The sequence below is a fragment of the Dermacentor variabilis genome, chromosome 8 (genome assembly GCF_050947875.1).
Source record: "Dermacentor variabilis isolate Ectoservices chromosome 8, ASM5094787v1, whole genome shotgun sequence".
Classification (NCBI taxonomy): domain Eukaryota; kingdom Metazoa; phylum Arthropoda; class Arachnida; order Ixodida; family Ixodidae; genus Dermacentor; species Dermacentor variabilis.
In genome coordinates, this window is record NC_134575.1 from 150722164 (window position 1) to 150748727 (window position 26564).

Below are 26564 nucleotides of genomic sequence, written 5' to 3' on the forward strand. Positions count from 1 at the left end.
ATTAATCTCATGGGTGGCGGCAATGGAAAAGAAACCTGCCATGAGTAACTACTTAAGGGGAAAAAACGAAATTAGGAAAGAAACCATTTATGATAACTCAAAGGGAAGCTCATTACTTTTCGAAGCGAGATCGGGATGCCTTAGAACACGCACCTATAAAGCGAGATATAAGAAGGAAGAAGAAGCATGTGCTTGCTGCGGTAAAGCTAGGGAAACGACGGAGCATATTTTATTAGAATGTGAAGACGTCTATCCAGCGGTCGATTTAGGCACCACTGGCCTCCTTGAAGCCCTTGGGTTCAGCGGGAGCAGTGGTAAAGCAAACAGGTCCGCAATAGACATCAGTAAGAGGCGATTGGAGGATTGGTGGAAGAAAAGTAGGGAAACGACAAAAGACGGAGACGTACAAAAGCACAGTTCGCAATAGGGTATCAGAAAATTTGGACGTGGTAGTTCATAGTGTCTTTTTTTTGTTTCTCATTGATTAACCAAGGTAGGATATTAGGCAGCATAGTAGCAAGAGTTTGGTGGCGCAAGCCACCGCCCCGTTCCAAAGGGGACGCTCATAACATCCATCCCATCCATCCATTCTCGAATCTACGTGTGACTAGTGTATAATCTAGTCGTAAGCTTAACGTCGGCTGCTGTTCCGTGTGCGGGAAAGCGTTTCGTCTACCGAAGGAAGAAATTTTGACCTTACCGTACGTATTTCACTAACATAAGCAATGAGGTTTTGTGCTGTACGTTCCGCAGAATTTAGTGGCCGAGTTTCGTGTTTTGACTGCTTTCAGTCCTCGTTTAATAAATCGGTGTCGATATGGCCGGTCCAAAGCTAGGCGCTGCCGAGCGTTTATGTGGACGCAGTCAGAAGGATGCGGACAGCAGCAGGAACACTCGCGGAACGCATCGTTTGTCACACTCGCCTCCGTAGTCTGTCCAGTTCGGTGTGCAGCGTAGACGAAACGTTCAGCGAAAAGTGAGTACAAGGAATCGAGATTTATCGGTGATCAATGCCGATATGTTGCGCATTTTGTTTGGAGAAATGTGAATGCTTAGCTGAACCGAAATGCTTGCACAGGTTCAAGACACGTGCATATAAGGAGCATTATACAATCAAAGCTGCATTTGTTCTATAAATTATAGTTTGTAGCCTTTCTTGTCTTTCTTTCCATCTTCCCTCGTTCATTACGACAGTATATCGGCAGGTTAATTAAACCGCTTAACATTTTCTAGTTTTTTTCTGCATATATAGCAATGCCATTGTACATGTCTTACATCTTTCTTCGAATAAATAAAGTACATAAACATGATTAAATATATGCCATTTGTGCAGGTCATTCAAAGATTAGTGAGTGCTGTGCGTATGGGGGTCTCTGTCAGTACAGCTGTGCTAATGGGTGTTTCTGCAATGCTTTGTCATTACTTTGAATGCATTGCCACGAGTTCCTATCTGTCCAAAGCACTTAGTAATAGGTTATATAGTTATAGGTTATATAGTATTTACTTCAATTCTTCCCTCGTCTCCTAATTTTAATCCCAGAAAATTCCAGTTGTCACTTCAGATGTGATGAGTACCGTTGCCAGGGCTGTGGTTAGAGATATGTTAATTATGTGTTTTGTGGTTTAGATTTCGTCTCAAACCATTGCATGGTGCATTCTTTGTTGCATTCTGTACAGAATAGGACACAGTTAATTGAGGTCGTGTAAATATGAACTATGAAACATCTGTCAATAGAATTGGAAATGTGTACTGAAGAGTAGTTCAGCTAGTGCGTGGCTGCATGCTGCATTGTTCGTGTGCTTTGCATAGATTACGACGGTCATGTATGCAGCCTCAGTGCACCAAGAAACCGTCCCATGTTTCCTGATGACACACACTCAATTTTTTCAGCGGGATGTGCAAGCTCTGACCACATGGCATGCTAGCACCTCATAGTGGTGAGATTGGCAACAGTGTGTGCAAATGCACAAAGCACTCTTTGTTGGGAGCATTGTGTGCCTTCCTGCTTGCATCATCCTGGCAGAGTGACCTGTGTGGACCTGCTTGCGAAAAGCTGGTGTGAGAATAGGAGCTGAATCAGGATGCGTTTTATGCCAGGGAATAAAGATCAAAAAGAAAAGAAATTCGTGAGTGTGTGCGAGGTGTATTCCCTTAAAACGGAGGTGCAGTAGTGATGATGCGGTGTGATGAGGGCTCTTTGTAGCGGTGCACAATGGGGCCTCACAGATAGCAAAGGCGTGCACTCCTGAAGCATTCAAACTGCAGATTGTTTTGAGCGCACGTGCACACTGTCACCAGTCTCGCCGCTTTTTGCTGTTACTAGGTGCAGACTTGCCAGCTAGTCGGTGCTCTTGCCTTCCGATTTAAAATTTACTAGGGTGTACACATTTGGGTTTCACTATAGCTTCTTGCGGCTGTTGAGTTTATGAAAATTACTTCCGTTCACGAAGCTTCTCCAGTTCTAGCCAGGCCAGAGGAGGGAGAGGACCAGACTAGGAATTGCATAACTGCATCCTTTATTGCAGATCTCCAACACATTCTGTCTGAAGCCAAAGGTTACGTGCTTCCATTTCATCAACCATGTCATGGGGGGGCACTAACACAAACTGCTTCCGCTAGGTGTCCCCTTCCATTTCCACAGATAGCAGCTACTCGCATGTGTACTAGGGGGCAGCATTTACAACACCTTGATGATTTCAGTAGAACTGATTTGCCATATAACCACTTATCATGCCGATTGCTTTCACAAACGGTGGGGACCCATAAGCTAGCATTAGAAAATGCTCTTGCATGTGAACTTTTACAAATATAGGCCTTGTTTTACACATGGCAGCACCTTGGCTGGCACGACACATTGCGAGACCTGCCAACCTTAAAATTAAAGAAAAAATATATGTGACTGTAGAAACTAAAAACTATTAAAATTGGGAGAAAAAATGTAAAAATTATTTGATTTTTCAATATGTTGACTGTTTGTTCAAGATTCGCAGACATTGTTGTGTAGGAATGCTGTGTGCAGCCATTCTGCTGCATGTGATTACAGTAGCAGTGACTTGTGCTACAGACAAGCCTAAATGTTTATGAAGCTTATTAGTGAAACATTCACGTAACAGCTGATGAAGATTCAATTGCTGTAATACACTGGCTTTATCATTTCATGTCGCTGCCATTCCAGCAGGTCCATATAATCAATTGGTCCAGAAAGTTCGGCCATAACAAATCACTCGGCAATTGTATTTCACCTGTCTTTAATTTGGTTTTGCCTTAATCTATACACAAATGAAAAATTGTAAATTATTTTGTCAATGCGACAATTGTAAAGATGTGCTAAAGATTGAGTCATTTTACAATAGAATTGCAAAGGTTGGTAGGTATGTATTATGAGATCGGTGAGCACCGATATGCCTTTGTTTGCCCCCCCCCCCCCCCAGGAGCAAGAAGACGTGAGTAGGAGCAGCCATGTCGTACATGCTGCAGCATCTGCACAATGGCTGGCAGGTGGACCAGGCCATCCTGTCGGAGGAGGACCGGGTTGTGGTCATCCGCTTTGGGCACGACTGGGACCCCACCTGCATGAAGATGGACGAGGTTCTCTACTCCATAGTTGAGAAGGTGGATGCAGCATCTTGGCGTTGATGTAGAAAGGCTCAAGAGACCCATCATGATACCGTCGCATTGTAGTGATGGGGAACAACCAAACACTGCCATAAAATACTGCCAAAAAAGGACCACTGGCACGGTATCTTTTGTTGCGTTATATGAAGGTCCGGGACCTCGAAAACATAGAAAAAAATTCTGGCAGAACCCATGTTATAATGAATGTTGACGTTAATGTGATTAGCACTGAAGCAATGTGGCAACAGATCGTATTGCCACCACTGAAATTCATCATGTATCAGGCACGTGTGCAGCCAGGCTTCTTTCTCGCACATTCCTTTGGACACAGTGCGGCATTTAAGCGGAGCTGCCGCAAGGTCTGCACGTTGCATGCGTCTAAATATGTACCAAGATTGTCTGAATATCCGTGATGCAGGTTTAATTCTGCTCAGCACTAGAAAAAATTTAAAGGGAGCTTTTTTTCATTTGTTTTTCAAGGCATTATCATTAACAGTGTCAAACTAGAAAAGAAGTGTATTTATGTTTGTGAGTGTGTGTATAGCAACTTGTGGTCTGCTCTGAACTGCCGTCAGCTTCACTTTGCCCCTCGAAGAGGCAGAACTAGTGTTGAGTGAGCTTTTTAACATCACTTTGCAGTGTGGCGATCGCTGTTTTAATAACATAGATCGGGGACCTCAGAGAGGTGTGACACGATGATAAAGCATTCTCTTGCATTTACCGCTACACTGCCACTGAATTTTCTCATTGAAGAGCTGCACATACCCTGTGACCCAAGTTGGAATGAAGAGCGGCACATACCTGCGTTTCATACCCAGTCACTCAAGTTAGCTCGACGGTTGGTTTTGAACCTGCTTCCATCAGCATAGCAACCCGATGCTCTACCCATTATTTATTTTATTTTTTATTTATTTATTTAGAACATACTGCAGGCCTACAGTAGGCCCAAGCAGGAGCGGCGAATACATAATATATGCAAAAAGAACAGGATTAGCAAAATTAAAAAATGTTAAATACAAGTTTTAACACAAAATACAGCAATAAATACAAGGCTCAGATGCAAACTACAAAAAGTGAACGTAGAAATAAATGGCTCTCAAATTAAATGCTGTGAAGAAAACATTGAGTCAAAAGAATCAGCTCTGGTTAAAAGATCTGGCGGACACCTGTTCCACTCCTCGATGGTGCGTGGAAAAAATGAGTATTTAAAGGCGTGAATCCTAGCACTGTAAGGGGTTAATGATTGTGCATGATGATTTCATGTTTGGTGCGTAGTGTTAGGTTTAAGGAAGGGGTCTGCATTCATAGACAGTTTATGGTTTTTTAGTAAGAAAAGTAGTTTCAGTCTTTGAATTTTCCGGCGCAGCTGTAATGTTTCAATACCGTGAGTTCGCATGAGGGTCGTTGGTGAGTCAGTTACACGGTACTTTGAAAAAATAAAACAGACGGCTTTGCGTTGAATCATTTCAAGGGCCTCGATGTTACGTTTAGTGTAGGGATCCCAGACGGTGCACGCATATTCTAGTGATGGCCTTATTATTGAAAAGTAGGTTAATTTTTTAAGTTCAGGTGGGGCAAGTTTTAGTTTATGTCTAAGAAAGCAGAGTTTACGAAAGGCTGAGGAGCATACGTTTGATACATGTTTATTCCAGCTAAGGTTTTTCGTTATTGTAACTCCTAGATACTTGTACTCGCTGACTTCGGTCAGAAGGTGAGATGAAATATTGTAAGGAAATGAGAAGGAAGCCTTTTTGTTAGTTATCGTCATGTATACTGTTTTCTATAAATTTAGCTTCATGTCCCATTTATTACACCATGTATGTATGTTCTGAAGATTGGAGTTTAGTAAAACTTGATCATCTTGGCAAGTAATTTGGTGAAATAAAACGCAGTCATCTGCAAATAATCTAATTTGAACAGGGGTAGTTATAACGTTAGTAATGTCATTGATATATATCAAAAAGAGGAGAGGTCCGAGGACGCTTCCCTGTGGGACGCCTGAAGTGACCGGCAGGTGGTTTGAATAGCAATCATCAATACAAACAAATTGTGTGCGATGAGAAAGGTATGAGGAAATCCAATGAATTATGAAATTAGGAAGACCAATAAGTTCAAGTTTATAAATTAGTTTGGCATGAGAAATAACATCAAAGGCTTTGCTGAAGTCTAAAAAAATAACATCCATTTGACCAGCGCTATTTAGTACACTTGCAAAAGTATGAATGACAGAAGTTAGCTGAGTGACAGTGGAAAAGCCTTTTCGAAACCCATGCTGATGGGGGGTAAGTTCCTTGTTATCATTTAGAAATGTAGTTATGTAGTTAGCTATGATATGCTCAGCAAGTTTGCAACATGTGGAAGTTATTGATATGGGACGATAATTAGCAATCAAGGCAGGATCACCCTTTTTCAGCACGGGCACAATTCGCGCTTTCCTCCAGTCGGAAGGAATGTTTCCTGTTTCAAATTATTTGCGGAAAATAACAACCAGGAACTCTGTGATGGCTTCTGCATAACGGCGCAAAAAAATATTTGGTATCCCGTCAGGTCCAGCGGACGCTTTAGTTTTGAGGTTGAGTAGCATGGAGAATACGCCAGATGAAGAAACAATGTCGGGGGTCGAGTTGGGAGACATGGTACTGGGTTGAACAAGTAAACCATGATGGGAAAACACACTCTGAAAATACTTATTGAATGCCTCAGAGATTTGCGATTTATCAGCAAGCTGCACACCTTGACATGAAATGCGCGTAATTGTTTTTTTCTTTTTCAATAAAAATTTCCAGAACTTATGTGGTGAGTCACAAAGAAAATTTGGTAGGCTATACTGAAAGTAATTTTGTTTAGCCTGGTGCAAAGCGCTTGTGAAGTTAGCCTGATGTATTTTAACTATATTTCGACAGGCACCCCCACGCTTCAGTCGTTTGATTTTTCTTTTCAAATGTATTATTTCTCGCGTGATCCAAGGAGTTTTTTTACACTTTTTCTTTGTTCTATTAGGAATGTAGTTATCAATGCAGTACGTACAGATTTCTTTAAATTTATTCCAGAGTTCATTAACATTAGTTCCTCGAAACATGTCAAGGTGTAAGCTGAAGTAGTCTAACACACTTTCATCATTAGCTCTGGAGAAGTTTTTCACGGAAATAATTTTTGCTGGTTCACTGTCGACATTTTGTTGAATGGGACAAGTAAAAACCACCATGCAGTGATCAGATAACCCAGTTTCAACTGAAACAGTAAAACGTTCTGTTTCTTGGCTGAGAAAGATGAGGTCGAGAATAGATGCAGCTTCACCGTGTATGCGCGTTGGGTGCTTAACTCCTTGTTGCAAATTATGAATCAGCATAATATCACACATGTATGAAGCATTTACGTTATTGTTTGTACTAGGGAAGGGACTATTCCAGTCAATATTTGGGAGATTAAAATCACCGACAAGGTATATTTTATCACGGCGAAATTTAGACATATGATCGGCCAGATCACATAAATACTGAGGTGGTGAATCAGGTGGTCTGTATACAGCAAAAAGCACAAACGATCTACCCCCGTACGACAGTTTTAAAGTCACACTTTCATGGTTAGCTATTTGCTGCAACGTGTGTGCCTCTGTGTTTTGATTCACCAGGACCGCAACTCCCCCTCCACGTGTTGCTCTATCACGGCGAAAAACTTGATAAGAGCGGGGGAAAACAGTTTCATCATCAATGTCATCTCTCAGCCAAGTCTCGGTTATAACTACGGCGTGTGGGTTGTGAATCAACAAGATAGCCTCCAAAGCCTCCGATTTATTTACAACACTACGTGCATTTATATTAAGTAAGCGAAATTCCTTAACACGAGGTTGTGAAAGTCAGTCTTTGCTTTGATAACTGTTTTTATCACCGAGTTGAACTCTGCTGTTATCGCTGTCATCCCAGGTGTAAAGCATTTTTTCGATTCGCAGCTTGTCATTTATCAAGGTAACTTTTTTCCCTTCATCCCTTTCTGTTTTTGCGCTGTCCCACAGTAATTTACGCTTCCTAAGTGTGTTTCGTGAATAATCGTACTGTATTGAAATATTACTGCCTTTTAGTTTCTTGCAGTTTTTAAAGAGTTCTTGCTTTTCGTTATAGTCCTGGAAGAACACAATTACAGGGCGGTTTGTTGCCTTTTTGCCCAGCCTGTGTATTCTGCCCACAGAACTGCAAGATACATTAAGCTTTTCTGCAAAAACATCAGTTAGAATCTTCTTTTTCAAGTCAGCCTCAGATTCCCCGGGTTCCTCTTTTACTCCAAAAACAATAAGGTTTGAGCGGCGGCTCCTGTCTTCTAAATCGGTTATTTTCGCCTGGAGTTCATATATTGTTTGTTCTAGAGTGTCAAGCCTGTTTGTCTGCTTCTCCAAGGCTGTAAACCTTAGTCTCATATCATTCATGAGTTTTTCCATATTGCTCTGTTGCTCTCTCAAAGCAGTCACTTCAGTGGCTAGGCCTTTTTGCCCTTTAAGTAATTCTTTCAGCATTTCACTAGTATTCGGACCGGGATTAGTTTCAACGTCTCCACATAGGAGCAGTTTGCACATACAAAAAGCATTGTAGGCAATTTCAACGAACTGCTGTGGGCATGGCAGGACCAGAAGACAGCGGCAATCACTTTTAACAGAACAGTAATCGGTACTAACCTGCACAAGGCAGAAGAGAAGCTTGTGAGACCACATGCCTACGCTGGTCCCGCCGCGCCCACTGAAGACAAATTCCTGTTGACGTTCTATTAAAGGCGATTTGGACAAGGTCACGTGGTGGCTAGGTGGCGTTCCAGGCTTGATGTCACGCGGGAATGGACAATCAAAAAGAAGAGGCTCCAAAGGTGACAGTGCAGCCAGAGAACATGTGTCGATTGCTGATCCATTTACTGCAGTCGTTGATGCGGCAGAACTGGGTAAGAAAACCTGCACAAGGCAGAAAAGAAGCTTGTGAGACCACATGCCTACGCTGGTCCCGCCGCACCCACTCAAATTATCAAGTCTACAGTGGTTAACAATTTTTCTTCGCCCTCTTCCTATGTCACCTCCGGCGTGCCACAAGGTAGTGTTCTTGGGCGACTAATATTTTTAATATGCATTAATTATCTTCCCGATAACTTATTATCCCGAGTGCAAAAGTTTGCAGACGACTTCATTATTTACTGCCCTATAACCAGCTCCAACGATCACCTCCTCCTCCAAAACGATCTTCAGCTAATTTTGGATCAGTGTAACACTCGGTTAAGGACTCTAAATTCATCTATATGCAAAGTAATGTTTCTCACTCGTAAACACTCAATCTCTAATTTCCCTTATCGCATAAACAACCTGATTTTGCGAAGTTACCATAAGCAAAACATGAGACTTGAAGAAAGGGACAACACGAAGCGGTTGTCTGCTTTGTGTTGTCATTTTCTTCAAGTTTCATGTTTTGCTTGCGGCAACTTCCCAAAATCATGAATCGCCAACTGGCCTACACCCACACTCTGCCATATAATATCTTGGTTTTTCTAGCTGCTTCATACAAGTACTTAGGCATTAATCTCGTACCAAGCCTTTCCTGGACCCATCGCATTACTACCATATGTGCTGATGGTCTCCAATTCAGGCACATTATCATAGCCTGATCAGCTTGTTATAATCAGTTCAGAATAGGACCACTAGGTTCATCTCACTCAACTAAACCTACAATTTAAGCATCTCGTAATTAAAACTTGATATTTCACTTCCGCCCTTAAGTACGCATCATGATTTTGCACTCTTATCATTACTTCACAAGTATGATCACAATCATGCAGCTAGAAAATCTTCACAGCTTCAAGTTGCACCTTGTGCATCTATGGGAACGCTCATGCATTCAATTGGTTGCCACTTCCTCATGCCATTTGGTTATGGAACGCTCTTCCTGATTTCATCGTCTCTGAAACAAATCCTGGTAAATTCCACCAACTCATAAGTTCCTATTCCTCTGCATAACTTCGACAAAAGGCACAAAGTCTTTCCTTTTTTGCTGTTTCTTGCATTCTGTATGCTTTCTTGTTTTTATTTATGAGTTAATTCTTTTGCTTACTATCTGTTCTTGTATTTTCTATCCTATGACGTTGGAGTGGCTATTTTTGTACATTGTTATTTTGTTTAAAAGACATGTATTTTGCCGCAAGTTAAAACACACACAAAATAAAGATACATAGAAGACAACACGGGCGGCACTCCCAACTGATTTAGTTTGGGAGGTGACACACGAATATATGTACGCATACACGCATGCGCAGGACATTCACGAACCTACATAATCAAGCGGTCGAACAATCTCATTTCTGATTTGTAGAGCAAGACAGATGTATCGCTAATGCAACTTGAACCTTTTTTTTTATATAAGCTTCCATTAGCTCACATGCTGTTTGATTTCTGCTTCTACCAAGAATCTTAATCTCATGAAAATGTGGTTTGCACATGCAGGTCTTGCAGTGCGCTGGCAAATGTGCCACGCCATCTTTCATTAGATTTTGTTCGCGTTCCCTGGCTCGTTCATTTATGCAGCGTCCAGTCTGTCCTTTCCTGTCTGTCTGCCATACTCAAGGGAAATTTCTTACACCACCCCTGTAGTGCATTTCCCTTAGGATGTGCGATGTTTCTTGCCACAGCCTTGTGAACCGGTCTCCTCGTGAGTGGTTCTTGAAAAGAGTCAAACCAGTTTGACGGGGGCAGAAAAGGCAATAGGTATGCCATAACAGCCTGCCACTTTCTTGAGGTTATGGGAGACCTTATGAACATAAGGAATCACTGCAGGTATTGCGGTTCTGGCACTTTCTTCCTCCCTTGTGGCACTGGTACCTTTAACCTTCTGAAAAGGGTTTTGGTGACTGATGTCACCAACGGGTCGGGGAACCGTGCTACTCTAAGTCGCTTGATCTGAACGAACGAGGTCTGCATCGTGTGTGTACACCACTTCCTGAGGGCACACTCCAAGCAGAGCAGAGCAATTCCATACTTGACAATTTTGGAATGACAAGAATCATACGGCAGCTACCCTTGCTTGGTACGTGGGAATCATTGCTAACAAGCTTGCAGTGGCTTTATTTTGCACCAGGTTATTTTAGCTTATCATTTTTGGTTGAACTTTAAAAGTGATGAAAGCCATTCTACACAGAGGTGGACATTGTCTGAAGAGGTTATTATGTAGAATAGACACTTAGTACTTCTAAGAATAAGTGCTTGCACAAAACAACTTATTAGGTTGATGCTAATCAGTTGCTCGTTGGCAATGTGCAGGTGAAGAACTTTGCTGCCCTCTACCTGGTGGACATCTCTGAGGTTCCAGACTTTAACAAGATGTACGAGTTGTACGACCCATGCACAGTGATGTTCTTCTTCCGCAACAAGCACATCATGATCGACTTGGGCACAGGCAACAACAACAAGATCAACTGGGCTCTGGAGGACAAGCAGGAGATGATCGACATCATCGAGACTGTGTACCGAGGAGCCCGCAAGGGACGTGGCTTGGTCGTCTCGCCCAAGGACTACTCCACCAAGTACCGATACTGAGTGTGTGCTTTGTTTTGTGCCATCATTTTGTCATGGAAGCACGGCTGGTGACTCTTTCTACCATTACCATTGACTGTCTACCGTTGTCAAGCATCTTCCATCCTCCAGTGCTTAAACTCAATTCACCCGAGGACAACTTCTTCAGGTATCGCTGCCAGACTGTGCTTGTTTTGTGAGGCCTAGCCAAATTGGCTTTCTCTAGCCAGCTCTCTATAGTCATGCGATTTCTTCTCGCATTGTCATAGGTAAATAAACTATACATGGTGTTTACTTGTAAAAGAATCAAAACCTGGTCGGTATACAGTCATCTTCAGAACAAAGCGCCACCCGACAGGGCCGGATATTTGGAAAAACCGTTTGCTTTAGAATGTGCTATGCCTGTAGGCACATTGTGCTTAAGGTGATGTTTGTTTAATTTGAATTCTGTTGAGTTCAGGTGAAATCAGCTAAGGAGCCAAAGTTGCTGAGGAAGGTGGGATAACATATTTGTTGGTTGTGTCATGTGCTAGGGACAAACTGAGCTGATTTGGTTGTGAAAGTTGGCAGAAGAAAGTTGCATATATGACGGAAATGCATACCACAAGAGTGCAGATGTACATGAGCTTTGTTCATTGTGCATCACTCCATTCAGCTGTTGGTTGTGTGCGCCAATTCAGCCTTGGCATTTCTTTTTGTTCCGCACTTCGATGTATAGTAACTCAGCATAACTTGTTCTTGGACGAATTGGTTAAGCCGCTGTAGCGCAAAATAGGACAAAGGACAGAGAACCAGACACCATGGGCGCTACACTTACTACTGATTTATTTTTTTGCCTCAGCCAAGCAGAAAGAACGTGGAGTAATGCGTATGCATACAGGTTCAACACGGCAAAGAGAAAGAGTTGAATCTCACTTCCAAATAGACAGATATAGATGTGTTGCTGATGCAATCCATGCATCTTTTTTTATGATATGAAAAGCCTCCAAAGTGCAGGAGTTTATTCGCTTTTGCCCAAAATTCTGCAACGACAAGCAGGAAATCACAATCACCATCAAAGATGCTGCCCGTTTGTTTAGAACAGTTAACTGCTTCAGCAGTACTTCATGTTAGAGTTTTCATCATATTAGAGTCTTGAAAAATGGCCCATGTGCCCCTTTCTTCTAATAACTGTGTCCAAGTTTTCATCTGGTCCAAGTGCAGATAACGAAGATCCAGTTAAAGAGGTTCTCTCTCTGTGCTGCTTATTATTTAAGATGTAGTTTTTGTGCCTTTTTATTGGTTTCTTGTACTTGTAAACAGCTGATGGTCTGGTTATGTTTGGTTAAGGTGATGTGTTTTCTACATCAAACACAGTTTCAATCATTTTAATGTTTAGGAATGTATAAGCGAGCTGAAAGAGGCAAAATGGCTGTGTTTTTGCCGATACGTAGGTGATGTGTTTATGACATCACAGAAAAACATTGCATTTGTTATTAAGTCAGTGTAAAACACCGTTACTGAAACTGGCATTACAGAAATTGTACACAAAACCATGCATGTTCAGCTGCGTTATAACTGTAAATAAAACCATTCAGAATACATATTGATTTTGCTTCATTTTATGAGAACAGAAATGGAAGAGCAAGAAAATGTCTCTTGTTATGTCTTAACATGGCCAGAGGCGTAGACGTTTGCCACGAGGCAACCCCTGCCCATCCATCAGCGCCTAGCAAGAAGTCAATGCAGCGTTGACACCGACTGCTGATGGGCCCCACAACACCCACCCCCACCACTACCTGGCAGCCTGAACTAATGATGAACAGGGCCAACGTCAAATGCTACTGAAGCCTAGCATCGACTGTCGATTTCCAGGTCCCCTATTCAGTGCTTCGGGTGAGCGGGGGTTGTGGTGCATTGCGATAGCATGAGTGTGGTATCACAGCCGATTCAACGATTGTGATTGGCTGTGATTGCAGTCCTCAGATTTCCCAGTCAACTCGCCTAGGGAAGACAATGGTATTAAAAGCAGAGACTTTTCGTGCAGTGGGGCCGCTGTGTCCTGATGTGAACTTGGACGTTTAACATACTCTTGCATGGAGTGGGCTTCCGTAACTGGAGTCGCGTAGCAAATGTCAACTAAACCTTTTTCCTTTCATTCCTACTACTGGATGTATTCGTTGATGGGCTTGGTGGATTCCTTGCCCTAACGCCACCTCGAGCTGCAACACTCTACAATATGAGAACCTTGTTCTGAACGTGGAAGAATTCGAACGAAGATAGAATTGGCTGTTGTTTTCATTGAGACAGTCGATGTAGTGGTCACACGACAGCTGTGGGAGGCAAAACAGAAGCCTTTCTGTTCAACTTACCATTGGCAGGCCGTGCCATCTTGTCACCACTCCTTTCCTGCTAATGAGTTTTACCTGGAGCAATTTTTCACACTTCTTCAGTACTTGATTACCGCAACTCAACTGTACAACATAGAACCTTACATTACCTGTTCTATGAATGCTGCACGACAGAGCATCATGGACATTCGACATCCGTGGCAGACTGCAGTAGTGTTATGATGTAAGCTACCAGGAAACTGATCATGCATTGAATATTGTAATGATACATTGTCGTGCATACTGTGAACAGTCGTGCACTTTGGCAAGAACACGTCACATTATTGTCTTGCACACTCTGCCACTTAGGAGAGCACAACTTGATTCAATCAACCAGTTAAGCTGTTATTTTGTTTTTCTTGTGCAGAAAAAAAAAAAGGAACTGAGGATGGCAAAGCAAATTACAGCAGTGTCAGACCACTGCGGTAAGGGCCTCACTGCCCATCACTCTCATAAAGCCTCCGAGGTTTATTTGTTTCTGTCTCATGCTTGAAGTGTGCTGTACACTGTCGTCCTTTATGAAAGGGAACACGCGAGTGCGTGGCCTACGCTCTGCGGCGGCTGCCTACAGCACCACCAACCGACAGCTAAAGAAAGCACGTCCGCTTTTGGCGTCATCTATTGGCAAACAAAATAACGAGTCATGGCCAGTGGACTAGCGCTGCCAGATTATGCTCCCTCTCGGCTGGAGCAACGGGTGATGCCTGCAGCATGTCGTCTGCTGCTAACAAATCGAGCGTGGTGCGCGAGCACGATCGAAACGCAGAGGCTCAGCCTCTTGGCTTACGCCAGTTGCGCTTCGCCTAAACTAGAGCTATATAGGTGAGAGCGATGCACTCAGGGGATGGTTTGGTTGTGGTTTGCTTTTTCGAAAGTGTATCACTGAATGCTGCGGAAATTTTCCTTCGAGGCAGAATCTCACTTACCCTGAAAGTACTGGTCTGTCGGCAGAGAAAGTTCTCTGTCGTTTAGTATATCTGCGCTTGATACTATAACGCCATGCACAATAAAAGCACCCTGACCATGATGACAGCGAAGGAGATGCTGCTACGTAAGAAACTTGAAGGAAAAAGATTTTCTAATTAAATGTTTGTAAATATTTTAATGTTGTATCTGTATGTAAAAGACGCAAGCACAAAATGCAAAAACAGGTGTCAATACATTTATTGACATAAATAATATATGTAAATTTTTATTTTGTGTTCAGCACCAAAAAAAAAAAAAAAAGCTGTAATATGTTGTGCCGACGCACTTCTCAGTACCTCGTGGCGTCCCCATTTGCTGCGACGACAGCTGCCATTCTTGAGGGTAGCGAATTATACAAGGCGGTCGTTAGTGATCTGTTGCTTCTCAGGCGCTCCCACTCCTCATTTATGGCACCCCAAAGGTCGTCGGCCGACAGTCCGTGCAGAGACCATGTAATCACCTTCCGGGAAGTGCCCATTGAGCAAGTAGGGCACCATCACGTCGTCCAGGATTGAGCAGTACGCGGCAGATGTGAATCTGTCTTCTATGCGGACTAGTGTACCAAGCCCTTCTTTGGTCACGAGGCCCCACATGTACACTGATGAACGCCCACTTGCAGCCACTTGCTGGAGGTATTCTGGTCTGTAACCGCAGAAAAGTATCGTTAGATCATGCATTGACACCAAACCAACAGTCGCTCAACTTATCTTGAATACCCTTCCTTTACGGCAAACATGCGGTATTCCGCTGTGCTACATAGCGCGCGCATTTATCACCGGCTGTTCATGTCAGGTTTTCATTCACTTTCCTATTTCTTTCAAGTTATTTTGCTATTTTCTATTCTCTCTTATCTAAACAGCAATTGGGCTGGTGGTGTGCTTCTGTTTGTGGCAGTTGCCAGCCTACTGTCCCCTCTTCCGTGTCTATACTTTCAGCATGTGTTAAAGTATCTTTAAATGCGAACTAATAATGATGAGGGTAATAATATTAGTAATATTAGAGAACACAACTCCACTTTAACACTGGTGGATACCATGCCTTGAATATCAAGTTCTCTCTGCCGTATACGTGATATAAAACACTACAAGATATACAATGTATAAAAAAGGGTAACCGTCCGGTAGAGTTTTTTTCAGTATTTCTTACAGCGATATAATAAACTTGAAGCATAAAACGACACCTACCGACTGTTTTCTGGGCGCCACAGTCTTTGCCTCTGGTCCCACCGGGTCGTGATTGAACTCTCATCGGTGAATACAACACTTTCCCAGTCAGAGGTAGTCCAATCTGCGTGGTCCTTCGCAAACTGCAGGCGTTTGGCTTTGTTGGTGTCTCGTAGCAGTGGTTTCCTGCAAGCAACCCTTTTTTTGAGACCAGCTTCTGCGAGGCGGCGCTTCTCAGTCGTCTTGCATGCCTTAATGCCAAGTTCCTTCAGTACTTCAGGGACTGTTGTCTGCGGCCTCAGTGCTACTGCAGCCACAATCGCACGGTCTTCGTCATCAATTGTTGCCTGAGGTCTGCGCCTGTGCGGAGCGTCCTTCACACGGCACCCCTTCTTGAAAGCCTGAACGGTCCTGTTTACTGTTTTTAGTGGCCTCCTTGTAGTTGATGCAATATACCGCTGGCTGTAGCCAGCAACGCTAAGTTCAATAATTTTTTCGCGTTCTTCGAATGGAACACGAGCCATTTTGATGGCCTTCTGCCTCGTGGCCCACAAAAAAGGAATTAAGCTACACATGCCCCTATCACTTCTTATCAAGCCAGTACGCAAGGCGGTCAGCATCCTACCTTTCCCTCTCGTAATATTTTCGAGCCCATATGTTACACGTATGAACTAGCGCATTATCACTACTATCTTTACCCCGGTATTCTTAAATGATCCTAGTCTCGAACTTGGTCCACCGACCGAACTGATCATAGCACTGCCACTCGGCTGAAAACCATGCAGCGGTTTTGAAGGACTGCTGCCGATATTGCACACTTATAGTGATCATTTAGCCGATGGGGAAACGCTACCGTCGTCTTTTTGAAGTCCACGCAGATCCTCGCGTGTACGAACATGCTCGAATTCGGGAATTAGTGCCATGCAAGGTCGGCTTGAAATTTATCCTCGAGCGAGTCTAAACTGCCATTTCTACTTTCATTTGCGACGCACGAACAATACAGCTGAAGCTAAGCATGTTTCCATGAACATTCACAGCTTTATTCGTTGGAGAACTATAATGCTGCATATTGTGTTCTTGGAAATGTATTCAGTGGTGGCGTAAGCAAATGCGAGTTCCACAACGAAGCCATGGAGCTTGCATGATACAGAGTATCATTCAGTTATAGAAGAAGAACAATGAAACCTTTCCCTGAGTGCATCGCTCTTTACCTATATAGGTCTAGTTTAGGCGAAGTGCCACTGGCGTAAGCCGAAAGGCAGAGCTTCTGCGTTTCGATCGTGCTTGCGCACCACTCTAGATTTGTTAGCAGCAGACGACTCGCTGCAGGCATCGCGCATTGCTCCAGCAGAGAGGGAGCATAATCTAGCAGTGCTAGTCCACCGGCCATGGCTTGTTGTTTTGTTTGCCAATAGATGACGCCAAAAGCGAACATGCTTTTGCAAAGAAGGCCGCACCTAGAATATTTTGGAATCATAAAATTATTAGGCAGGAAGTCAACAACAATACAACATATCCTAGACGAAGATGAAAACAGACTGGAAGGAGAAGCGGCAATAAATTACATCCAAAAAGTAACAGCCGAATCTTTCCAAGGCAAGGGCGAGGTTGTATTTGAAGAAAAAAAGAGCATGAAGGAGACCCAAGTGGAAAAGGAGCTGGTGCTGACAAATTTAGACTGGAAGAAAGCGAAAGAGAAAATTCCTAAGCGCACAGCTACAGGGCTAGACGAGGTTCCCGTTAGGCTGATAAATGAACTGGGACCAAAAAGTAAGGAAGCTCTGGTGAAAGCAGTGGAAAAAACTTTTAAAAGATAGACGAATACCAGACAGTTGGCGACAAAGTAGAATGAATTTAATTTATTAAGGTAAGGGAGAGAAAGACAGAATTCACTCGTATAGACCGTTGACCATTACATCGGTAATATACAGGCTAGCAATGCAGGCAATCAAATTAAAGCTTCAAGCATGGGCAGAGAATAATGGCATTTTGGGAGAGCTTCAGAATGGCTTTAGAATAGGTAGGCGTTTGGATGATAACTTGTTTGTTCTTACTCGGTGTATTGAAATATCAAAAGCAGAAAGCAGACCGTTGTATGTAGTCTTTTTGGGCATTACAGGAGCCTACGACAACGTAGACCGCAACATCTTGTGGGATGTTCTGGAAGGGGACGGTTTAGGTAACGATTGTCTACAGCTTTTCAGAGAGATTTACCTATAAAATACTGTTTGCGTTGAATGGGAAGGGATGAGGAGCGCGGAGAAAGTTCATATCAACAAGGGACTGAGGCAGGGGTGCCCTTTATCCCCACTGCTTTTTATGATGTACATGGTGAGGATAGAGAGGGCGCTAGAAGGAAGTAATATCGGGTTTAATCTCTCATACAAACAGGCAGGTACAGTAATAGAGCAGCAACTCCCAGGTTTATTTTATGCGGACGACATTGTGTTGCTCGCTAACAAGCAAAGTGATTTGCAACGTCTGGCTAATATCTGTGGACAGGAAGGCAACAATTTAGGTTTGAAATTTAGTGTTAGAAAATCAGGTGTTATGGTATTCAATGAAAACAGTGAACAGACAGTGGAGATACAGGGCCAAGAAATACCTCGGGTAACAGAATATAAATACCTTGGTATATGGATAAACGAAGGCAATGGATATATGGAAACACAGGAAAAAACCATAACAGTCAAGGGGAAGAGAAATGCAGCCATAATGAAGCACAGAGCGCTACCCCCGAGGAATGTGGAAAGGGGTAATTTCCAGGACTTACTTTTGGAAATGCGGTTGTTTGCATCAGGGGTACAATCAGGACTCGACGGGAACCAAAGGTCAGTGGCTCGCCTCGCTTTGGGTGCTCACGGGAAGACTACAAATGAAGCTGTGAAGTGGGATATGGGCTGGACTAGTTTTGAAGTGAGGGAAGCTTGCAGTAAAATTGAGTATGAAGAACGGCTGAGGAATATGGAAGAAAGTAAATGGGCTGAGAGAGTGTTCAGGTATCTGTACAGGCAAAACATTGATTCACAGTGGAGGAAAAGAACTAGGAAGCTTACCAGCAAGTACGCGGCCTGTGGGGTGGGCAACACAGCAACAAAGAAGGTCAAGCGGAAAGTCAGAGAGGCTGAATTAATCTCACGGGTGGCGGCAATGGAAAAAAAACCTGCCATGAGTAACTACTTAAGAGGAAAAAACGAAATCAGGAAAGAAACCATTTATGATAACTCAAAGGGAAGCTCATTACTTTTCGAAGCGAGATCGGGATGCCTTAGAACACGCACCTATAAAGCGAGATATAAGAAGGAAGAAGAAGCATGTGCTTGCTGTGGTAAAGCTAGAGAAACGACGGAGCATGTTTTATTAGAATGTGAGGACGTCTACCCAGCGGTCGATTTAGGCACCACTGGCCTCCTTGAAGCCCTCGGGTTCAGCGGGAGCAGTGGTAAAGCAAACAGGTCCGCAATAGACATTAGTAAGAGGCGATTGGAGGATTGGTGGAACAAAAGTAGGGAAACGACAAAAGACGGAGATGTACAAAAGCACAGTTCGCAATGGGGGATCAGAAAATTTGGACATAGTAGTTCATAGTGATTTTTGTTTTCTTTCTTCATTGGTTAACCTAGGTAGGATATTAGGCAGCATAGTAGCAAGAGCTTGGTGGTGCAACTCACCGCCCCGTTCGAAAGGGGACGCTCATAACATCCATCCATCCTTTCTTTAGCTGATGGTGCTGTAGGCAGCCACCACAGAGCGCAGGCCACGCGTGTTCCCTTTCATGCAGGTGTGCGTGAGTTTTAACACAGGGGCGCGCTTGTATTGGGCGCTGTCTGACACGCCGATGGCACGGTGCAACACTGCTCTGCAAGTACTATGGACAAGAGACGTGAAGAACTAAGACACCAATCGCACTTAGTGGGAAATGCCGTGTGACCATGTGTGACCCCACTGTCATCATCATCATCAGCCTAGTTACGCCCACTGCAGGGCAAGGGCCTCTCCCATACTTCTCCAACTACCCCGGTCATGTACTAATTGTGGCCATGTTGTCCCTGCAAACGTCTTAATGTCATCCGCCCACCTAACTTTCTGGCACCCCCTGCTACGCTTCCCTTCCCTTGGAATCCAGTCTGTAACCCTTAATGACCATCGGTTATCGTCCCTCCTCATTACATGTCCGGCCCATGCCCATTTCTTTTTCTTGATCTCAACTAAGATGTCATTTACCCGCGTTTGTTGCCTCACCCAATCCGCTCTTTTCTTATCCCTTAACGTTACACCCATCATTCTTCTTTCCATAGCTCGTTGCGTCGTCCTCAATTTCAGCAGAACCCTTTTCGTAAGCCTCCAGGTTTCTGCCCCATATGTTAGTACTGGTAACACACAGCTGTTATACACTTTCCTTTTGAGGGATAGTGGCAACCTGCTGTTCATGATTTGAGAATGCCTGCCAAACGCACCCCGGCCCATTCTTATTCTTCGGGTTATTTCAGTCTCATGATCCCGATCCGTGGTCACTACCTGCCTTAAGTAGATGTATTCCCTTACCACTTCCAGTGCCTCGCTACCTATCGTAAACTGCTGTTCTCTTCCTAGACTGTTAAACATTACTTTAGTTTTCTGCAGATTAATTTTCAGACCCACCCTTCTGCTTTGCCTCTCCAGGTCAGTGAGCATGCATTGCAATTGGTCTCCTGAGTTACTAAGCAAGGCAATATCATCAGCGAATCGCAAGTTGCTCAGGTATTCTCCATTAACTTTTATCCCCAATTCTTCCCACTCCAGGTCTCTGAATACCTCCTGTAAACATGCTGTGAATAGCATTGGAGAGATCGTATCTCCCTGTCTGACGCCTTTCTTTATTGGGATTTTGTTGCTTTCTTTGTGGAGGACTACGGTGGCTGTGGAGCCGCTATAGATATCTTCCAGTATTTTTACATACGGCTCGTCTACACCCTGATTCCGTAATGCCTCTATGACTGCTGAGGTTTCGACAGAATCAAACGCTTTCTCGTAATCAACGAAAGCTATATATAAGGGTTGGTTATATTCCGCACATTTCTCTATCACTTGATTGATAGTGTGAATATGATCTATTATTGAGTAGCCTTTACGGAATCCTGCCTGGTCCTTTGCTTGACAGAAGTCTAAGGTGTTCCTGATTCTATTTGCGATTACCTTATTAAATAGTTTGTAGGCAACGGACAGTCAGCTGATCGGTCTATAATTTTTCAAGTCTTTGGCGTCCCCTTTCTTATGGATTAGGATTATGTTAGCGTTCTTCCAAGATTCCGGTATGCTCGAGGTCATGAGGCATTGCGTATACAGGGTGGCCAGTTTCTCTAGAACAATCTGTCCACCATCCTTCAACAAATCTGTTGTTACCTGATCCTCCCCAGCTGCCTTCCCCCTTTGCATATCTCCCAAGGCTTTCTTTACTTCTTCCGGTGTTACCTTTGGGGTTTCGAATTCCTCTGGACTAATTTCTCTTACATTATCGTCGAGGGTGCCACTGGTACTGTATAAATCTCTATAGAAATCCTCAGCCACTTGAACTATCTCATCCATATTAGTAATGATATTGCCGGCTTTGTCTCTTAACGCATACATCTGATTCTTGCCAATTCCTAGTTTCTTCTTCACTGTTTTTAGGCTTCCTCTGTTCCTGAGAGCATGTTCAATTCTATCCATATTATACTTCCTTATGTCAGCTGTCTTACGCTTGTTGATTAACTTTGAAAGTTCTGCCAATTCTATTCTAGCTGTAGGGTTAGATGCTCTCATACATTGGCGTTTCTTGATCAGATCTTTCGTCTCCTGCGATAGTTTGCTGGTATCCTGCCTAACGAAGTTACCACTGACTTCCATTGCACACTCCTTAATGATGCCCACAAGATTGTCGTTCATTGCTTCAACACTAAGGTCCTCTTCCGGAGTTAAAGCCGAATACCTGTTTTGTAGCTTGATCTGGAACTCCTCTATTTTCCCTTTTACCGCTAACTCATTGATCGGCTTCTTATGTGCCAGTTTCATCCGTTCCCTCCTCAGGTCTAGGTTTTTTTCTTATTAATCAGGAATCCGACTCCTAGTTCTCGTCTCTCCGCTAAGCCCCGGTAGCACAGTACGTGCCCGCTTTTTAGCATTGTATATGCTTCTTTTGTCCTCCTAACCTCACTGAGCCCTATTATATCCCATTTACTACCCTCTAATTCCTCCAATAACACTGCTAGACTCGCCTCACTAGATAACGTTCTAACGTTAAACGTTGCCAGGTTCAGATTCCAATGGCGGCCTGTGCATGTTGACCCCACTGTGCATGTTGCTAATTATCATCCCCATTTATGATTTTTATGCTGCTGTCATTACACCGTTGATATCCTATTTGCATGATTCTAACATGCACATTTTTTGGATAAAACATGCATTCAAATTTGCATGCGCGTTACAATCGTAACTAATTCTACTCAAAATCAAAAACGATACAGATTCTTACTAAGCAAAAAAGAAGGAAGCTCAATGCAAGGTAGCTAGCCACACTGCCATCGAACGGATATATGTGAATATTTTCTGCCATGGTTTGCGGTCGCCAATTTTCAGTTTGCTGTATGTGTGGCATTTCTAATGCATTAGATGGAATTGATGATGACTTTCTGTGGTCAATAGAAGAAAAGGAGGTTTTGTCAGATTACGACAGTGACTAGCCGCTAAGATTCAGCTGTGCGCATGTCTGTGTGCCTTTGCATGTTCCATAAGATTGTGTCAATGTACTATGTGGTGACTCAGGCTTCGTAATTTGACGCACGCGATGGAATCGGCACCAAGTTATTATTGTTTAAATATTTTGGCGGTAATATAACTGCTTTACAATTGAGGGCATGGTAGAATGATGCAAATACGATAATCTGCACTTATGCCTGTCTAGTGTCTAAGGTCTTCATGTCCTTGTTCCTGGTATTGCTTCGCAACACAGTGTTCCACCATGTCACAAAACCAACTGGCCCACTATGGCACATTGTTGATTTGCCTGTGCTTTTGAGCACGAACGCTTGTTACCGTGTGTGACAAGGTCACATTCTGTTACAGGCACTGAAGCCCCCCCAAGAATAAAGACATGCACAGCTGTGATGAAACGTTAGTGTGAATAGTATTATTTCTCGTGCGGGTGCTTGTACGTAACGGTCACGATGGGTCAGGGTCATGATTGCTGAACGCAAGGTTTGATTCCCAGTTGCCACGACTGCACTTCGATAGCAGTGGAATGCAAAAACACTTTTGTACTTAACAAACACCATGTGAAAGGTGCATGCTTAAAAATGCCAGTCGCACAAAATTAATCTATAGCCTATCATCGGATAGTCAAGACCACAATTTGATTTGATTGTATTTTACTGTAGGACAGCAAGAGTGCCTTTTTTTTGGCATGTTTATTGTTCTGCAAGGAAACATTGTCAAAGGGTTACACAGAAGTGGTAAGATTAGAAAACTTCCAGGCACAATGGTGGTCCACTTGCTGAAGGTAATGATCCCTGGGAGAGGCCTTTGTCATACAACAGGCTGATGATGATGCTTAATTTTGTTTTTGCTGTGCTGACAGTGCCATGTTCGACATTTTATTTAATTCTCAAGCACACTTTTTTTCATTCGTTGGGGCTCGCTTTGTCCCCGGGCAATAACCGTCGTCTAGTGTGCATTCTCTACCACTCTGCACTCACTATTTTCTGGTCAGGAAAGCTGTGTCACTTGGATATGTAAGCCCCATTACTGAACTGAGAGTACTGGACACGGAGCTTTAAAGAAAGGGAAAGCATGCAAGATAGATTATTATTATTGTTTTGCACAGAACATAAGCCTCAAAGTATGCAAACTCCCCTCAGAGTGAATGTGTTGCGATGTTTTTAGAGCTTTGGTAAACCACCCTGAATCATTGGAATGTTTTCAATGACTTCAGTAAGGCAGGCCAAAATGCATTTTATTCCGGCTCTGATTTCTAGTGTCCTGTTGCCAGTGGCTTGTTATTCTATGAGATGCAGACAGAAGTTCACACGGTAATTCAACAGGGTTATTACCTTGGGGAAAGTTGGTGCTGTCTTGTGCCTGATGTAGAAGAGCTGGTGGCATGCTAAAAAAAGTGAGAGAGTGGGGAAAAAAAGGAAAGCTGTAGCAAGCAAACTAACCATTTGTGGTCGCACACAATTACCTAATTTGCGGTTGTTCCAGTCAGGAGCCATGTTGTGCTTAAGCGCCACGCAGAAAGAGCGTTCAGGTAAATGAATGCATGTAAAGTAATTTATTTCAGAAACTTCTCAGAAGCCCCCGAGGCTCTCAACAGTACTTGAGTACTGTGTGGTAGTCCTCAAAGCACTTTCCTGGGTGAAGCCCAGTATTTGCATTACAGGTATGGTGGCTCCTCATGGTCGCTGTATTCTCAAGTGCTTTCACCCAACGTTTGCCAATCATCTGAATGTGAAATGTATTCACTGACAGCACTAGAATGATCTGATTCACTTAAATAAGGTGGAATTCATCCGTAAAACACGTGCAGAAAATGCTGTCATCCTGTTGGCGCTTCAAGTCACAATTCGTGCAAAAAGCCCTTCAAGCATTAAGAAAAACAAAATGTGCTGCCCTCATCCTGTGACATTGTGAAAGGCACTTATTGCTTGAAAAATTTTGCAAAACTGAGCACGTGCATGTGTTGGGTGGTACCAGACATCCGACCAAGATGGATATTTTTGCTTGTTGGGCGGGCTAAAGGAACACTCAAGAAAAACATAGAATCAATTTAGACGAATAAAGTATTGTTCGAAAACTATTTTCATTAATTTCATCAGAAGAAGTGGATTATTAGAAGATAAATTGAAGGTCAAGGTTTCATTTTATGAATTTTGTTCCAAAGCCTCGGCAATGGTATGTTGCTGTGATGTCATGGATTACAAAGAATATTTTATTGCGACGGCAATTGTCTGGATACTCTAGGTGCAATTTTGCCGTCGCCGTTGCCCTCATGTTCCGTACAAAGTATAAAGGCAACAACACCATCTCCGTGCGCCATATGCTGTATGCGCGAGTGAAAGCGTGCGAGGGTGAGGCGACGATCATGGCTCAATCTTGCGTGCACAAGGGAGGAAAGTGGAGAGCGCATATTCTTTCATCGTGCGCATGGAACTGGGGGGAGGGGAGGTGGGGGGTTGTACTTTGGCAGCAACGTGCGGCCATGCGGGTTTTATCTTGAAAGCGATCTGCTTTGGGGGCAAATTCTAGGTGGGCCAACAGCTCATAGCTGTGTGGGTGCTGTGTTGTTGTGGCTCGGTTTGTGTTGAAGCAATAGGCAGCAGGAAGGACGCTTTGCTCGCTGCTACTGCTGCGCTTCCTCATGCCAGCATTTTGACAGCGAGCGTCTGTGGTCATCGAGTGTGGTGTGTGCATGTGTGCGCTAACACCATGCTTGTTAATTTAGATATAGTGATCACATTACAAGTTTATACGGTCAAAAAAACCACTAAGTCTTATTGGTGTATGTTGTTGTCTTTTGGTAGTTCTAGAGACAGCTGAAGCCACAGAAGGTATAGAGAACAGTAACGGTCAAAACTGATATGATGTAAAACCCCACACTAAACACTTTCCTCAAATTGGACAAACCAGTCAGTGGATCTCTGCCGCTCTCTTGCTAATGGCATCAAGACAAATCTTGTTGGGAACAGGGACAGCACACAGTTGTCACAGGCAGGATGCGGCAACATGCCAAACTATATTTTCTACAAGCATGGGCAGCTATCTGACATTGCATTGCATTGCAACCAGTGTAGTTGTACAGTGCAGATTGGAACTGTGTCAATTACTATTGGGAAAGCAAGGACACAGTAGGAAAGTGAAGTTCTGGAGGCTTTTCATATAAAGAAGGTGGACCCTGACTGAGCATGTCATTCCTGTTCCTGCCAAGCAAAGAGCTCCTTAGATAAGCAGTCATATGTGATTATTATGTAGAAGTATGCATCTGCTTTTATTCATGCGTCATTCAGTCTGTTGAGAACGTTATACTGTCACTTGTAAGTACAGCGCCCACCCTCAACTTAGTGTTTGCTTTCTCTTGGTTTAATTTTCTGTTTTCCTATTCTATTTGCTGATATTCTTTTGCTCAGAACCATGTACTCAACAAACCACCTTCGTAAGGCAACACTATTACTCACTAGTGCCGTCTATGCATCTATGGCCTAGTGGGAGCGTTGGGCTGTTATGCTGGGAGTTCAAATCCCACTATCAGATGCCTAAGCTATTTTACTGAAGATGGCTTTCACCCCTGGCTCACTGTGCTCACTGATCACATCTTTGGGTGCAGCTAGAGATAATGGTTAGTTACCATCGTTGAGGCAGTGGGAAGCCCACAGGCTACCTATCGAAGCACTAGAAGGGGCCTTATCCTGGACGAATCACCTCTGGGGATACCTGTTTCACTTTACTTTGACTGAATGAGCCAGTGGTCAGAATACCCATCGCTAACTAAAGTGCTGCATCGGACACCATGCAAAAGTGTTTCTGAAAACCTGAGACGATGGCCCCTGCACTATGTCTAAACAGAATAGACTTGCTCCGGTATTGTGCTTCACTAAAGAGCAAATAGCGGTTAAAATGCACAAGTGTCGACCAGAGCTACATACCTACAGCCTACCATTTAGTGCTGCTGCGAGGTGAGAAATACATAGGGCTATGAGAGATGACTGAACTCGCTTGACAGGTACTGATGCGCCATATGGTAACCCATGTTTTTAGTGAAGCAGCACACTTGAAAAAACATGTTCGCACAAACATGAATGATCAGGACAGACACAGCTGCTGTGCATGTCCTCACCATTGAGGTTTGTGTTCATGATATGCACTTGAGGTTGTACTTGTGTTGGGAGATATGCTAGACGAATGCAACACAA

The 26564-nt window shown here is 43.4% G+C and overlaps 2 protein-coding genes across 4 annotated transcripts in view; one reads left to right on the plus strand and one right to left on the minus strand.

The window, feature by feature from the left end:
- The first annotated feature begins 587 nt into the window (after nucleotides 1-587).
- Dim1 (thioredoxin-like protein Dim1) lies at nucleotides 588-12732 on the plus strand. Of its 3 annotated transcripts, XM_075703079.1 has the most exons (4): nucleotides 594-701; nucleotides 792-976; nucleotides 3433-3613; nucleotides 10896-12732. In XM_075703079.1, the coding sequence occupies exons 3-4, from the start codon at nucleotides 3461-3463 to the stop codon at nucleotides 11169-11171; spliced, it is 429 nt and encodes a 142-aa protein (XP_075559194.1). In that variant the 5' UTR covers nucleotides 594-701; nucleotides 792-976; nucleotides 3433-3460; the 3' UTR covers nucleotides 11172-12732. The 3 variants fall into 3 exon arrangements, with proteins under 3 accessions (XP_075559193.1, XP_075559194.1, XP_075559192.1); XM_075703078.1 differs by lacking the exon at nucleotides 792-976 and having other exon boundaries at nucleotides 588-701; XM_075703077.1 differs by having other exon boundaries at nucleotides 594-976.
- vito (nucleolar protein viriato) overlaps nucleotides 8350-26564 on the minus strand; it is a 66979-nt gene continuing 48764 nt past the window's right edge. The window contains exons 5-6 of the mRNA XM_075703073.1: nucleotides 23709-23761; nucleotides 8350-8549 (exon numbers count right to left, since the gene is read on the minus strand). Coding sequence (XP_075559188.1) covers nucleotides 8446-8549; nucleotides 23709-23761 — 157 coding nt within the window. The 3' untranslated portion in view covers nucleotides 8350-8445. The remainder of the gene's footprint in view (nucleotides 8550-23708; nucleotides 23762-26564) is intronic.

Coding starts and splice junctions, on each gene's coding strand:
- Dim1 (XM_075703078.1), top strand. CDS start 3,461: ATGTCGTACATGCTGCAGCATCTGCACAATGGCTGGCAGGTGGACCAG. Junction 3,614..10,895: donor TCTACTCCATAGTTGAGAAG/GTGGATGCAGCA, acceptor GGCAATGTGCAG/GTGAAGAACTTTGCTGCCCT.